We start from the raw sequence: 16,507 nt of genomic DNA on the forward strand, positions 1-16,507 counted from the left end.
AAAACTGATATGGTATGCGAGTACATAATTTTAGTATTCCAACTAATGGTCCTTAATAACATCCTAGATGGTTTGTGTATATATATATATAGATAGGTAAACATATGTTACGTGCAAAAAAACTGTTTCCAACTTCCTCTTTCGTTCTTATAGTGCAAATCCAGAGTCTATACCCTCATTACAGTTGTGAACTTGCATAATTTTGAAAACGTCTATTACAACCCTTTTAATTTCCAGTAAAAAAAAAGCAGCCAAATTTTTCAAGCCATTCTTCAGAACTATAATCTCTTATTCCTGGTAATATTCTAGTGAATCTTTGCCATACTTTTTTCACGGTTCTAAATTCCTTCCAAAAATGAGGTGCCTAGAACTGCATGCAACTGTGGCTTAACCAATGTGCTGTAAAATGTAAGAAAGATCACTCACTTATTCATATAGCCTTTTCTATCTGCACTCCCATCTTTAAAATGTCGATATATCTGCACACCTAGGTATTGCTGCTCCCCTCAGTTAAGAATCTTACTGTTTAGGGCATATTTCCTTTCATGATTATTCTCTTTCTCTCCCCCACCCCCCACAAAATCCACAAACACATTTCTCTGCATCTGCCACCTAACTGCCAACTGTTAAGCTGTATCCTCCTGCATTCTCCGTAAGGTTGCCATACACATAATTTGGTATCAGAATCTTGGATATCATTCCTCTTCTGCCCATGTCCTAATAATTTAGAGAAATGGAAAAAGGAGGTTCCAGCACAGATCCTGTGGAATACCATTGCCCATATCTCATCAATCCAAACATCTATTTACCCATACTCGGTTTCTGTGCCCCAGCCATCTAGCTGTCCATGCACCTTTATTTTCACCTTAAGAGGCCCCTTGTGAAACAGCTTCTGAAATTCAAAATATAAAACATCTACCATGTTAGATTCCCTAATAAAATTCAATTCAACTGCAGAGATGTTAACCCTATTGGTTTCCAAAATCATTCATTTCTAATATCCATTGCAATCCTACCCATCAAGGAAAGCTGAAGAAACATTTTACACTAAAAGTAACACAAGAACTTTGATAACAAGGAAGTTGTATTTCACACACCTTCAATAATGCATTGTTCAGCATCACAAAATCACAGAGCCATTTAAGAACATAAAAATGAGAGTACGACGCCATACGGCTCATCGCGCCTGTTCTGCCATTCAATAAGAACTTCTACATCACCTCCACTTTTCCATCCTATCCCCATATCCCTCGATTTCTTTTGTGCCCAAAAATCTAGCGATCTCAGTCTTGAATATACTCATCAACTTAGCATCCACAGCCCTCTGGGGCAGAATATTCCAAAAATTCACAATCCTCTGAGTGTAGACATTTCACCTCACCCCTGCACTAAATGGCCAACCACTTATCCCGAGACTATAACCCCTAGTTCTAGACTGTACAGCCAGGGGAAACAGCCTCTCAGCATCTACCCAGTCAAGCCTTCTAAGATATTTTATACGTTTCACTGAGATCACCTCTCAAAACTGTCGCGAGTATAGGCCCATTCTACTTAATCGCTCCCCAGGATAGCCCTCTCATCCCAGGAAACAATCTAGTGAACCTTCATTGCACCCCCTCTAGACAAGTATATCCTTCCTTAGGTAAGGAGACCAAAACTGTACACAGTACTCCAAGTGTGGTCTCACCAAAGCCCTATATAATTGCAGCAATACTTCCTTAAACTTATACTGCAATCCCCTTGCAATAATGGCTAACTTTTAAAAAATATTCTGCTTTTCCATTCATCCTACTAAAGTCGATAATTTCACACTTCCCCACATTATACTCCACCTGCCACCTTCTTGCCCACTTAACCATATATCCCTTTGCAGCCTTTGTGCGTCCTCCTCACAGCTTACTTTCCCACTTAGCTTTGTATCATCAGAAAACTTGGATATATTACACTCGGTTTCCTCATCCAAGTCATTGTAAACAGCTGAGGCTCAAGCACTGGTTCTTGCGGCTCTCAACTAGTTACTTTGCGATTCTGAAAATGACCTGTTTATTCCTGCTCTCTGTTTTCTGTCCTTTATCCAATCCACGCTAATATATTCATGGCGCTCTTGCCTCAGATTCAGTAGGTTGTGGGTTCAAGTCCCCCTCCAGGGACTGGAGCACAAAGATCTAGGCTGACACTCCAGTGCAGTAGTGAGGGAGTGCTGCACTGTCGGAGGTGCTGTCTTTCGGATGAGACATTATGCTTGCTCAGGTGGATGTAAAAGATCCCATGGCACTATTTCGAAGAGGAGCAAGGGAGCTATTCCCGGCGACTTGGGCCAATATTTATCCCTGAATCAACATAAACAGATTACCTGGTCATTATCACATTGTTGTTCATGGGAGCTTGCTATGTGCAAATTGGCTGCCGCGTTTCCTACATTACAACACTGACCACACTCCTAAATTACTTAATTGGCTGTAAAGGGCTTTGAGATATCCTATGGCCGTTAACAGCGCTATATAAATGCAAGTCTTTCTTTTGCATACAGCATGATGGTAAAATAGGCAACAAAAGATGCCAATTTCTAAATCCTTAGACACCCCACTTGAGGGTGAAGAACAATTTCGGATTCCTCATTACTTAATCAATGACGCTAATTGCTAGTTATACATTTGCCATGACGATCGCCACATCACACGCTTAAGCCAACATACCAAGATAATTAAAACATTCAATACAACTGCTTGCACTATTACAAAGCGCATGGAGATTATTCGATACCATGGGTGTGTTCCCACATTATAGACCAATTTCCACTACTCATGACCTTTTGTATATGTTGCTCAGCTGCCTCATTGTCTGAAGCATGTATAGTAGTTCTAGGCTATATCTTACACATCCTCGGCACCAAAATGAATAGAAGTACAAGACAAATAATCTTTATTGGGCTCTGGCTGATCCAGGTCAGACAAAAGATTGGTGTTAGCAGGCTGTGTAACAAGGTAATGTTTCATGCAAGGTTTTATTTTGAGAATTCTGACAATTATTCAGGAAGACAGAGATTGGTTGATAAAGTTCCACTGTCAATGTGGAGACAAAGTAATGAAATCCAGTGCCATGGAAATATTTAAACTGAAAATAACGGAGAGTGGTAACATTTACAAATTTTTTCTAATTTTCCTCCACAGAAACAATGCACGAAAAAGGGCCATGTTTAAAGTGACTTACTACAATACAAGCAAATCTCAAACAACATCTTACCAGAGCTTGTCAGGCTAGCTAAGTTATTCTCAAGATTTGTACTTCTGACATTAGGTTTTCTGGTAAAAAACACATCAGCAGCTTGCATCATTTGACTGGTCCTTATTTTTGGAGACTGCAGCACATCATTGCACAGTTGAACCTTCAAGAAAAAAAATTATTGCATTCAATATTAAGTTCTTTAAAATATAATCCAAAACTAGGTATTTTTCAGAACACCAGTCAGTCTAAAAAAAACTAGTAACCTTTATAGACTATTTACAATCTATACTATGCATGTTCCAGTACTCTAGTGAAGTTGAATATTAAGTAACATTTGACTCAGTTCATAGAACGACAATGCATTAAGTTATCCTAATTCATTGCAGTTACATCACATGGTGCTAATACATTTTCAATTCACTGCTCTACTTTTCCTCTACAAAAGACAAAAATCCTACATTTTAAGTCACTTACACTTATTTAAAAACATAAAACACATCTAACTACTAGATTTTAAATCTCCAGTGGCACTAATGAAGAAATGTAATGCCCATCAGTCATTATTTCTACAAAGATTATCTTAGCAGTAAGCCAAAAAGCAAGAAAGTTAAGACAGAAAATCTCAAGTTGGTGCTTTGGAGAACATTTTTCAATATGATGGTTCAGGAAACCGAGACAAATATGTTTCTTTTTAAAAATTTTTAACTTTCTAAATATTTTCTGCAATAATTGGTTGCATTAGGATTCAGAATAAAAAAAATATACAATTTTAGTTATACTAAATATTCAAATTGTGTATTTTGTTTGTAATGATTTTTCAGTTATACTATTGAGAAATGATAAAATGCTGATCTGAAATATTTTGTATTTATTGAAAGCTATTGGGCAATGTTATTCAGTAAATTACATCATGTGCAACAGAAAGACACTTTGCAATCACTGCTTTCTAATCATCTAATTTTACTGTTCACAAGATTCATATTTAAAGTTTTAAGAATCCAGTAACTTGAATGAATCAGTAGACCAATATGCACTTTAAAAATTGATAATTCTAAACCTGTCCTCTGATATTTTAGTACTGCTTTGTAAACGTATACATAAAGAAAACTCATTAAACCACTACTTTACCAATATGTAATTTTCCACCATGTGGCTGATGTTGGCTAGGTGGGTCGAATACAGTTCCTCCTTCACAATGCTCCGAGAAAACAGCATTTAATGAAATTTAGGATCTCCAGTTGTGTGTCATTTGTTAATGGATCTATCAGCATAGAGGAGTGCTATAGAAATAGAGCACTGTTTTGGCCTGAGTGGGTAAATAATTTCTGGTTCCTCAAAACAATACTGCTTCGACAAATTCAAGAACAAAATTAATTCCAGTTGTGTAGCTCAGTCAAATCTGCAATCTAATTTATGTGAAGATGGGAGATGCCTGCACTAGGATCTGAAATATTTTCCCACTTTTACTGCTCAATACCAAAAACAAGCATACCCAGATATTACAGACCATTGGGACATTTGAGTTAGCATCCAATAATATGCTTTAAACAATCTCAAAAGTAACTCCAAACATATCAGCATGATTTCTTTCATTTCCTACACTGCCCATTCTTGTAGCCTTTTTGAATTACATTGGCAATTTATACCAAATTATGAGTAGTTTGCCTTGGGATGAGGGTGTCCAAATATATCAGTGGTAAAAGTGCAATGGAAATCTAGGATCTCATCTCAACCAAAATAGCCTTTCAAATTACTCGTGTTTAAGTGAAGGGGCTATACAACATGGTTCACTGACTTTTAAAATGTCAACTAACTGGTACAAAGTCATTTCTCTACAAATCATTGGGATGCACTACAGTAAAAAGAACAAAGTGGGAAAAAATGTTTTGTTCATTGAACTCACTTGCAATTAGCCAATAATGGCAGGATTGTGGCTGGGCAACTAAAATGTACTCTGGCACTAGCACTTGCTCACTATATTAGCAACATTAAAAAATAAGGAGCAAGAGAAAGGAACGAACTCGCATTAATATAGCGTCTTTCATGAACTCGATGTCCCAAAGCACTTTACAGCCAATACTTTTGAAGTGTCGTTACTTTTGAAATGTAAGAAATGCAGCGGCACACAATAAGGTCTCACATCATCATCATAGGCAGTCCCTCGAAATCGAGGAAGACTTGCATCCACTCAGAGTTCTCAGTTGGCTGTACAGTCCAATGCGGGAATTACAGTCTGTCATAAGTGGGGCAGGCAGTGGTTGAAGGAAAGGGTGAGTTTGCCGCATGCTCTGTCTGTTGTCTGCGCTGGTTTTCTGCATGCTCTCGGCGACGAGACTCGAGGTGCCCAGTGCCCTCCCCGATGCTCTTCCTTCACTTTGGGCGGTTTTGAGCCAGGGATTCCCAGGTACTGGTGGGGATGTTGCACTTTATCAAGGGGGCTTTGAGGGTGTCACAAGAACACAAGAAATAGGAGGAGTAGGCCATTTGACCCCTCGAATCTGCTCCGCCATTTAATAAGATCATGGCTGATCTGATCATGGAATCAGCTCCACTTCCCTGCTCGCTCCCCCTAACCCTTTATTCCCTTTTCGCTCAAAAATCTGTATCTACGCCTTAAATATATTCAATGACCCAACCTCCACAGCTCGCTGGGGCAGAGATTTCCACAGATTTACAACCCTCTGAGAAAATAAATTCTCTCTCATCTGAGTTTTAAATGGACAGCCCCTTATGAGACTATGCCCCTTAGGTTTAGTTTCCACTATAAGCGGAAATATCCTCTCTACATCCAACGTGTCGAGCCCTCTCATTTTCTTATCTGTCTCGATATTCTTCTGAACTCCAATGAGTATAGTGCCAACCTACTCAACCTATCTTCATAAGTCAACCCCCTCATCTCCGGAATCAACTAGTGAACCTTCTCTGAACAGCCTCTAATGCAAGTACCCTGTATATCCTTCCTTAAATACGGAGACCAAAACTGCACACAGTACTCCAGGTGTGGCCTCACCAGTTGTATCAGGACTTCTCTGCTTTTATACTCTATCCCCCTTGCAATAAAGGCCAACATCAATTTGCCTTGTGATTACTTGCTGCACCTGCAAACTAACGTTTTGTGTTTCATGCACCAGGACCCCCAGGTTCCTCTGTACTGAAACACTTTGCAATTTTTCTCCATTTAAATTATAATTTGCTTTTCTATTTTTTCTGTCAAAGTGGATAACCTCACATTTTCCTACATTATCCTTGAAACGTTTTTTCTGCCCACCTGCGGCTCGCTTGCCGTGTCAGAGCTCAGAGTGCAGCAATTGCTTAGGGAGTCTCTTGTCGGGCATGCAATGCGGCCCGCCCAACAGAGCTGGTCGAGCGTGATCAGTGCTTCGATGCTGGGGATGTTGGCCTGAGCAAGAACACTGACGTTGGTGCGTCTAACATAGAAACATAGAAAATAGGTGCAGGAGTAGGCCATTCGGCCCTTCTAGCCTGCACCGCCATTCAATGAGTTCATGGCTGAACATTCAACTTCAGTACCCCATTCCTGCTTTCTCGCCATACCCCTTGATCCCCCTAGTAGTAAGGACCTCATCTAACTCCTTTTTGAATATATTTAGTGAATTGGCCTCAACAACTTTCTGTGGTAGAGAATTTCACAGGTTCACCACTCTCTGGGTGAAGAAGTTCCTCCGCATCTCGGTCCTAAATGGCTTACCCCTTATCCTTAGACTGTGACCTCTGGTTCTGGACTTCCCCAACATTGGGAACATTCTTCCTGCATCTAACCTGTCTAACCCCGTCAGAATTTTATATGTTTCTATGAGGTCCCCTCTCATTCTTCTGAACTCCAGTGAATACAAGCCCAGTTGATCCAGTCTTTCTTGATAGGTCAGTCCCGCCATCCCGGGAATCAGTCTGGTGAACCTTCGCTGCACTCCCTCAATAGCAAGAATGTCCTTCCTCAGGTTAGGAGACCAAAACTGTACACAATACTCCAGGTGTGGCCTCACCAAGGCCCTGTACAACTGTAGCAACACCTCCCTGCCCCTGTACTCAAATCCCCTTGCTATGAAGGCCAACATGCCATTTGCTTTCTTAACCGCCTGCTGCACCTGCATGCCAACCTTCAATGACTGATGTACCATGACACCCAGGTCTCTTTGCACCTCCCCTTTTCCTAATCTGTCACCATTCACATAATAGTCTGTCTCTCTGTTTTTACCACCAAAGTGGATAACCTCACATTTATCCACATTATACTTCATCTGCCATGCATTTGCCCACTCACCTAACCTATCCAAGTCGCTCTGCAGCCTCACAGCATCCTCCTCGCAGCTCACACTGCCACCCAACTTAGTGTCATCCGCAAATTTGGAGATACTACATTTAATCCCCTCATCTAAATCATTAATGTACAGTGTAAACAGCTGGGGCCCCAGCACAGAACCTTGCGGTACCCCACTAGTCACTGCCTGCCATTCTGAAAAGTACCCATTTACTCCTACTCTTTGCTTCCTGTCTGACAACCAGTTCTCAATCCATGTCAGTACACTACCCTCAATCCCATGTGCTCTAACTTTGCACATCAATCTCTTCTGTGGGACCTTGTCGAACGCCTTCTGAAAGTCCAAATATACCACATCAACTGGTTCTCCCTTATCCACTCTACTGGAAACATCCTCAAAAAATTCCAGAAGATTTGTCAAGCATGATTTCCCTTTCACAAATCCATGCTGCCTTGGACCTATCATGTCACCTCTTTCCAAATGCACTGCTATGACATCCTTAATAATTGATTCCATCATTTTACCCACTACCGATGTCAGGCTGACCGGTCTATAATTCCCTGTTTTCTCTCTCTCTCCTTTTTTAAAAAGTGGGGTTACATTGGCTACCCTCCACTCCATAGGAACTGATCCAGAGTCAATGGAATGTTGGAAAATGACTGTCAACGCATCCACTATTTCCAAGGCCACCTCCTTAAGTACTCTGGGATGCAGTCCATCAGGCCCTGGGGATTTATCGGCCTTCAATCCCATCAATTTCCCCAACACAATTTCCCGGCTAATAAGGATTTCCGTCAGTTCCTCCTCCTTACTAGACCCCCCGACCCCTTTTATAACCGGAAGGTTGTTCGTGTCCTCCTTCGTGAATACCGAACCAAAGTACTTGTTCAATTGGTCCGCCATTTCTTTGTTCCCCATTATGACTTCCCCTGATTCTGACTGCAGAGGACCTACGTTTGTCTTTACTAACCTTTTTCTCTTTACATATCTATAGAAACTTTTGCAATCCGTCTTAATGTTCCCTGCAAGCTTCTTCTCATACTCCATTTTCCCTGCCCTAATCAAACCCTTTGTCCTCCTCTGCTGAGTTGTAAATTTCTCCCAGTCCCCAGGTTCGCTGCTATTTCTGGCCAATTTGTATGCCACTTCCTTGGCTTTAATACTATCCCTGATTTCCCTTGATAGCCACGGTTGAGCCACCTTCCCTTTTTTATTTTTATGCCAGACAGGAATGTACAATTGTTGTAGTTCATCCATGCGGTCTCTAAATGTCTGCCATTGCCCATCCACAGTCAACCCCTTAAGTATCATTCGCCAATCCATCCCAACCAATTCACGCCTCATACCTTCAAAGTTAGCCTTCTTTAAGTCTGGACCATGGTCTCTGAATTAACTGTTTCATTCTCCATCCCAATGCAGAATTCCACCATATTATGGTCACTCTTCCCCAAGGGGCCTCGCACAACGAGATTGCTAATTAATCCTCTCTCATTACATAACACCCAGTCTAAGATGGCCTCCCCCCGAGTTGGTTCCTCGACATATTGGTCTAAAAAACCATCCCTTATGCACTCCAGAAAATCCTCCTCCACCGTATTGCTTCCAGTTTGGTTAGCCCAATCTATGTGCATATTAAAGTCACCCATTATAACTGCTGCACCTTTATTGCACGCACCCCTAATTTCCTGTTTGATGCCCTCCCCAACATCACTACTACTGTTTGGAGGTCTGTACACAACTCCCACTAACGTTTTTTGCCCTTTGGTGTTCTGCAGCTCTACCCATATAGATTCCACATCATCCAAGCTAATGTCCTTCCTAACTATTGCCTTAATCTCCTCCTTAACCAGCAATGCTACCCCACCTCCTTTTCCTTTTATTCTATCCTTCCTGAATGTTGAATACCCCTGGATGTTGAGTTCCCAGCCCTGATCATCCTGGAGCCACGTCTCCGTAATCCCAATCACATCATATTTGTTAACATCTATTTGCACAGTTAATTCATCCACCTTATTGCGGATACTCCTTGCATTAAGACACAAAGCCTTTAGGCTTGTTTTTTTAACACCCTCTGTCCTTTTAGAATTTTGCTGTACAATGGCCCTTTTTGTTCTTTGCCTTGGGTTTCTCTGCCCTCCACTTTTCCTCATCTCCTTTCTGTCTTTTGTTTTTGCCTCCTTTTTGTTTCCCTCTATCTCCCTGCATTGGTTCCCATCCCCCTGCCATATTAGTTTAACTCCTCCCCAACAGCACTAGCAAACACTCCCCCGAGGACATTGGTTCCGATTCTGCCCAGGTGCAGACCGTCCGGATTGTACTGGTCCCACCTCCCCCAGAACCGGTTCCAATGCCCCAGGAATTTGAATCCCTCCCTGCTGCACCATTGCTCAAGCCACGTATTCATCTGAGCTATCCTGCGATTCCTACTCTGACTAGCACGTGGCACTGGTAGCAATCCCGAGATTACAACTTTTGAGGTCCTACTTTTTAATTTAGCTCCTAAAATTCATTTCGTAGGAACTCATCCCTTTTTTTTACCTATGTCATTGGTACCAACGTGCACCACGACAACTGGCTGTTCTCCCTCCCTTTTTAGAATGTCCTGCACCCGCTCAGAGACATCCTTGACCCTTGCACCAGGGAGGCAACATACCATCCTGGAGTCTCGGTTGCGGCCACAGAAACGCCTATCTATTCCCCTTACAATTGAATCCCCTATCACTATCGCTCGCCCACTCTTTTTCCTGCCCTCCTGTGCAACAGAGCCAGCCACGGTGCCATGAACTTGGCTGCTGCTGCCCGCTCCTGATGAGTCATCCCCCTCAACAGCACTCAAAGCAGTGTATCTGTTTTGCAGTGGGATGACCACAGGGGACTCCTGCACTACCTTCCTTGCACTACTCTTCCTGCTGGTCTTCCATTCCCTCGCTGGCTGTGGACCCTTCTCCTGCGGTAAGACCAACTCGCTACACGTGATACTCACGTCATTCTCAGCATCGTGGATGCTCCAGAGTGAATCCACCTTCAGCTCCAATTCCGCAACGCGGACCGTCAGTAGCCGGAGGTGGACACACTTCCCGCACATGTAGTCGTCAGGGACACTGGTGTTGTCCCCGTGTTCCCACATGGTACAGGAGGAGCATATCACGTGACCGAGCTGTCCTGCCATGACTTAACCCTTAGATACACTTAAATTGCCGACAACAATGTTAAAAGTTACTGACTAATAAAGAAAAAGAAAAACTACTCACCAATCAGCAGCCAATCACTTACCACGTTGGCTGTGACGTCACCTTTTGATTTCTTTCTACTTCTTTTTTGACTTCTCTCAGCTGGAGCTGCACAAGTCACGCCTCTCTCGACTCCCCGGACTGCTGAGCCTTTTATAGGCCGCTGCCTCTCTCGACTCCCGTCTCTCCCCGGACTGCTGAGCCTTTTATAGGCCGCTGCCTCTCTCGACTCCCGTCTCTCTCGACGCTCCCCGGACTGCTGAGCCTTTTATAGGCCGCTGCCTCTCTCGACTCCCGCCTCTCTCGACGCTCCCCGGACTGCTGAGCCTTTTATAGGCCGCTGCCTCTCTCGACGCTCCCCGGACTGCTGAGCCTTTTATAGGTCGCTGCCTCCCAGTGGATTTTTGCAGGAACAGCAATGTGAATGACCAGATTATCTGGGTATTTTTAAAGTAATGTTGGTCGAGGGATAAATATTGGCCGGGGAAGAACTCCCCCCAGTCATATTCAAAATAGTGCTGTGGGATCTTTTACATCACCTGAGAGGGGATCAATCCTGCTCCATCCAGACAGCATGCATGTTTATTCTATAATGGACTTCACTGCTAAATGGGGAAGTCCATCACAGAATACATTGTGGTAAGCTGCTCTTTTTGAATATAATAAATACAAGCTGCCTTCAACCAAGATCTGTATGTATAAAGGTGCATTGTTAGCAGAGCACTTTATTATTGGGAATCAGTAATTTCTTGGTTAATATGGTATATACAGAGAAATGCACAAACGACTGATATTAATACAATTTCCCTACCCCAAAAGAAGAACTGTCATGGTAACCGTAATGCATAATTAATCTGGTCATTTTGTGCTGCATGGTTACTGCAGAGATGGAGAAAGAAAACAAAACTTTTATTCACTAGCCCTTATTCACTAGCCTATTTTGCTGTCTGGTAATCAAGAGATTTACCAGTTGTAGATACCTTGTTCAGAGTTGAACCATAACTGGTAAAAATTTACAAAGCAGGGTTAAATCATTAATGCATCACCTACCCCAACTTATAAATCTACTGCTCACAAGTAGATGGACTGAAAAAAAGTTAATTGGCAACTTTGCCACCCCCACCATTTCGAAGAGTTATATTTGTGCCAAGGTTCAGTCTGACCTTTTCCAGACTTCACCTTACAGAATGTGCTAAGAGACATTTAAGATAAGTTACCCATCAATAATATTTTTTCCATTTAAAAAAAATCATATATTTTGGGTATTAGAGCACAAACTTAACAAGAGCTCCAAGCAATCAGCAATAAAGTAATTTCTACTTGCTGCCTGGAAAGAAACCCCAGCTGCTGGTGATAGCATGCCATTATCATTCAGGCAAGTGAAATTAAACCCTTCTAAAACTACAAAAGCACAAATTTTTTTGGCTTGGTAAATATATAATAGCAAAATTTAAATTTTAAAAAATCCAATTACGGTTTCTTAATGAAATCAATGGTGGCTACACTACATGATAACATTATCAATTTAAGCTATCCAAGATAATGGTGGAATTTACTGGGCTTATCTAAATATTTAGTTCAGTATAACATTCCAGTTATTAAGTGATTTTTGAACTTTATATCTGTCAATTATTTGCCGAACAAATATTTGTCAGCAGGTCTTACTGGTATCCTCAATACATGCACTTAATCCTTAGAATACAATTAGAGGGGAGATATTCCACTTTGGCAGTTGCAACACACACTGGGAATGCCAAAGCAGGAAATCTCACCATATAAAGATACAACATATTATAAGATACTAATGGATATTGAAAAATGAAGTATTTTAGGACCAAACAAATAAAATTAATGATGATTTTTAAAGCAATATTGTTTTAGCTCAAGCTCAAATATAATGGCCCGGACGACCGCGTACGCCATAAGTGCCCCACAAGTTCTGGGTTTCCGCACGCGCAAAAACCATTACAAGTTTCAGCTTGACAGATCATCCACAGGCGTAGGAAATTGACATTCGCTGGCAGAGTTGGGTTATTTGCCCAACTACTGCCCAGCGAATGCCCATGAAACTCTTACGTCTGATAAAAGCAGGTGTAGGTCCTTCTTTTACCAGTGTAAGGGTTTTAATAAATACATTTAAAAAAATCATTTAAACAGTCAAAAAACCTTTAAAATTAGTTGGTTATTTTTGGCTCTTTTAAAAATGTTTACATTTATTTTTCAAAAAATTAAATTTTTGTTTTAAATGTTTAATTAAATTGTATTTTAAACATGTGATTTATTTTTATTTAGGGTGTGCGAAAATGTATGCTTAAGGGGATTCCGTATGTCAATGGAATTTCCATAAGCGTAATGGGAATCCCCCTTTTCAATTAGTTGGGACAGCCCATGTGATCCCAGGACGCTTGTGAACCGCATGCACTCCTGGGATACATTGGCCTTTACGCAGGCATATGCCTGCAGGCCCAGGAATGCAAGAGTCCAAAGATACGGAGGTACCAAGCAGGCGTATACTTTTCTTGCAGAAGCCTCTAACCGCAACTTCAGATCTATTATATTTTTTAAAACATTAAACTTTTAACTAGTAAAGGGTTACCTATAAAATTGTTAACTAATAATAAATTGCTAGTTTCATTCAAGTGTGAACATATATCTTCACAGTGGCAGATAAGCTTTATGTATTCTGTCAGTGTTGCTTAGATACAAATGAAGCACACTAAGCTGCACTGAACAAAATATCTTCAGCAGAGGCAAGAAAATAAAAACTAGAACAAGTCCTGGCCTTCAACAGAATATTATTTAGGTTACTATTACTGAAGATGGATTTTAATATGAAAAAGCCAATTTAAAGCTACAGCTGCTACTTTAAAAAAAAAAATGCTTGACCAACCAAATTTAATACTGATGAAAATGCAATCAAAGCCCTAAACACACATGTACCCATATAAAGCAACAATTAATGAGGGGTCCTAGTTTTTATAAATTCACAAATCAACAAAGATTTTTGTGCTTCTGTTCCAACTACTGCATGTTCTCATTCACCGGCATTTTGCTGCTGGTTAATGCAGTGCTTTTATGCTTACAGGAATTCCTGTATTTCACAAGAAAAAAAGCCCTGCTATACAGATGCAGGAAGGAAAATAACAGGCTAACTGACATAGTAAGATTCTGCAATTTTGTATGAGCCAAAGTAGACAAATAATTCTGTTACCCTCACATAATATATAAACACACACTCACTGTAACACTGCATAAACAGGGTCAGCAATTTACTATTTCCAACTTCTCGTAACCTTCAGACACTGCAATATTCCCAATGCTGCTGTGTCAACTAGCCATGAGGAGCTGTGTGAGATCAGCCTCCGTAAGGATGCACCTCCCTCTATAAAATCTTGATGAGACACAACTCCACAGCAAACGGAGCTCCTGCATCAACAGGCAATGTAACCTGGTCATCTGATATATAACCGTTACATTTCTGGGTTCTTTTACCCTTTTTATTCCAAATAATTTTGGCTTCTGTATTTCACATTACTCATATGCGAGTCCTAGTTTCTCATGGGACCTTACTGTGCGCCGCATTTCCCTAAATTACAACAGTGACTACACTTCAAAAGTAATTAATTGGCTGCAAAGCACTTTGGAACATGTTAGTGCAATCAAGCAGACGCAGCATGGATTCATGAAGGGGAAATCACGTTTAACTAATTTACTAGAATTCTTTGAGGATATAACGAGCATGGTGTATAGAGGTGTACCGATGGATGTGGTGTATTTAGATTTCCAAAAGGCATTCGATAAGGTGCCACACAAAAGGTTACTGCAGAAGATAGAGGTACGCGGAGTCAGAGGAAATGTATTAGCATGGATAGAGAATTGGCTGGCGAACAGAAAGCAGAGTCGGGATAAATGGGTCCTTTTCAGGTTGGAAATCAGTGGTTAGTGGTGTGCCACAGGGATCGGTGCTGGGACCACAACTGTTTACAATATACATAGATGACCTGGAAGAGGGGACAGAGTGTAGTGTAACAAAATTTGCAGATGACACAAAGATTAGTGGGAAAGCGGGTTGTGTAGAGGACACAGAGAGGCTGCAAAGAGATTTAGATAAGTTAAGCGAATGGGCGAAGGTTTGGCAGATGGAATATAATGTCGGAAAGTGTGAGGTCATCCACCTTGGGGGAAAAAAAAAAAACAGTAAAAGGGAATATTATTTGAATGGGGAGAAATTACAACATGCTGAGATGCAGAGGGACCTGGGGGTCCTTGTGCATGAATCCCAAAAAGTTAGTTTGCAGGTGCAGCAGGTAATCAGGAAGGCGAATGGAATGTCGGCCTTCATTGCGAGAGGGATGGAGTACAAAAGCAGGGAGGTCCTGCTGCAACTGTATAGGGTATTGGTAAGGCCACACCTGGAGTACTGCGTGCAGTTTTGGTCACCTTACTTAAGGATATACTGGCTTTTGAGGGGGTACAGAGACGATTCACTAGGCTGATTCCGGAGATGAGGGGGTTACTTTATGATAGATTGAGTAGACTGGGTCTTTACTCGTTGGAGTTCAGAAGGATGAGGGGTGATCTTATAGAAACATTTAAAATCATGAAAGGGATAGACAAGATAGAGGCAGAGAGGTTGTTTCCACTGGTAGGGGAGAATAGAACTAGGGGGCACAGCCTCAAAATATGTATTTGCCAATTTAAAACCGAGTTGAGAAGGAATTTCTTCTCCCAGAGGGTTGTGAATCTGTGGAATTCTCTGCCCAAGGAAGCAGTTGAGGCTAGCTCATTGAATGTATTCAAGTCACAGATAGATAGATTTTTAACCAATAAGGGAATTAAGGGTTACAGGGAGAGGGCGGGTAAGTGGAGCTGAGTCCACGGCCAGATCAGCCATGATCTTATTGAATGGCGGAGCAGGCTCGAGGGGCTAGATGGCCTACTCCTGTTCCTAATTCTTATGTTCTTATCATGGGTTGTTAAAGGCACTAAATTGAAGTTCTTTCTTTTCTTTGATAAGTGTTTAAAAATGGTTCAGACATTCTAACTTACCTGCTTCAATTCTAACAGCAGCTTAAGAGTGTGAAGGCAGAGAGGAAGTGGGTGACCATCAGACAGAAAAGTAGTGCGCGAGTCCCCCTAGTCCATCTTGCTCTCCAACCACTATTCGGTTCTGAGTACTGGTGAGACCGATGGTGCCTCTGGGGAGTGCAGCCAGAGCCAAGTCCATGGCACCACGGGTGGCTCAGCTGCACCAGGGGGGGGCGGGGGGGGGTGAGAGAGAAAGAAGAAGAATGGAAGAGCAATAGTGGTAGGGGATTCAATAGCCAGGGGAACAGACAGGCATGACTCCAGGATGTTAATATGTTGCCTCCCTGGTACTGTGAATCAAGGAATCAACAGTACCAGGGTCAAGGAAGTCACCGAGTGGCTGCAAGATATTCTGGGGGGGGGGGGGGGGGGGTGGGGGGAGGAAGAGAAAGGAAAGAGGACAGCCAGAGGTCATGGTCCACATTGGTACCAATGACATAGGTAGAAAGAGGGGTGAGGTCCTGCAGGCAGAGTTTAGGAAGCTAGGAGAGAGATTAAAAAGCAGGACCTCAAAAAGGTAGTAAATCTCTATTACTGCCAGTGCCACGTGCTAGTGAGTACAGAAATAGGAGGACAGAAAAGATGAATGTGTGGCTGGAGTGTTGGTGCAGGCGGGAGGGCTTTAGATTCCGGAGGCATTGGGACAGTTTCTGGGAGAGGTGGGACTTGTACAAGCCAGACAGG

The 16,507-nt window shown here is 41.9% G+C and overlaps 1 protein-coding gene across 7 annotated transcripts in view; it reads right to left on the minus strand.

Moving 5' to 3' along the window:
* LOC139263395 (TOG array regulator of axonemal microtubules protein 1) overlaps positions 1–16,507 on the minus strand; it is a 175,165-nt gene that overhangs the window by 129,404 nt on the left and 29,254 nt on the right. For all 7 annotated transcript variants that reach the window (XM_070879430.1, XM_070879427.1, XM_070879425.1 and 4 more), the window contains exon 2: positions 3,244–3,385. In XM_070879430.1, the coding sequence (XP_070735531.1) occupies positions 3,244–3,385 (142 nt within the window). The remainder of the gene's footprint in view (positions 1–3,243; positions 3,386–16,507) is intronic.

This window comes from Pristiophorus japonicus, chromosome 4 (assembly GCF_044704955.1).
Source record: "Pristiophorus japonicus isolate sPriJap1 chromosome 4, sPriJap1.hap1, whole genome shotgun sequence".
Taxonomy (NCBI): Eukaryota; Metazoa; Chordata; class Chondrichthyes; family Pristiophoridae; genus Pristiophorus; species Pristiophorus japonicus.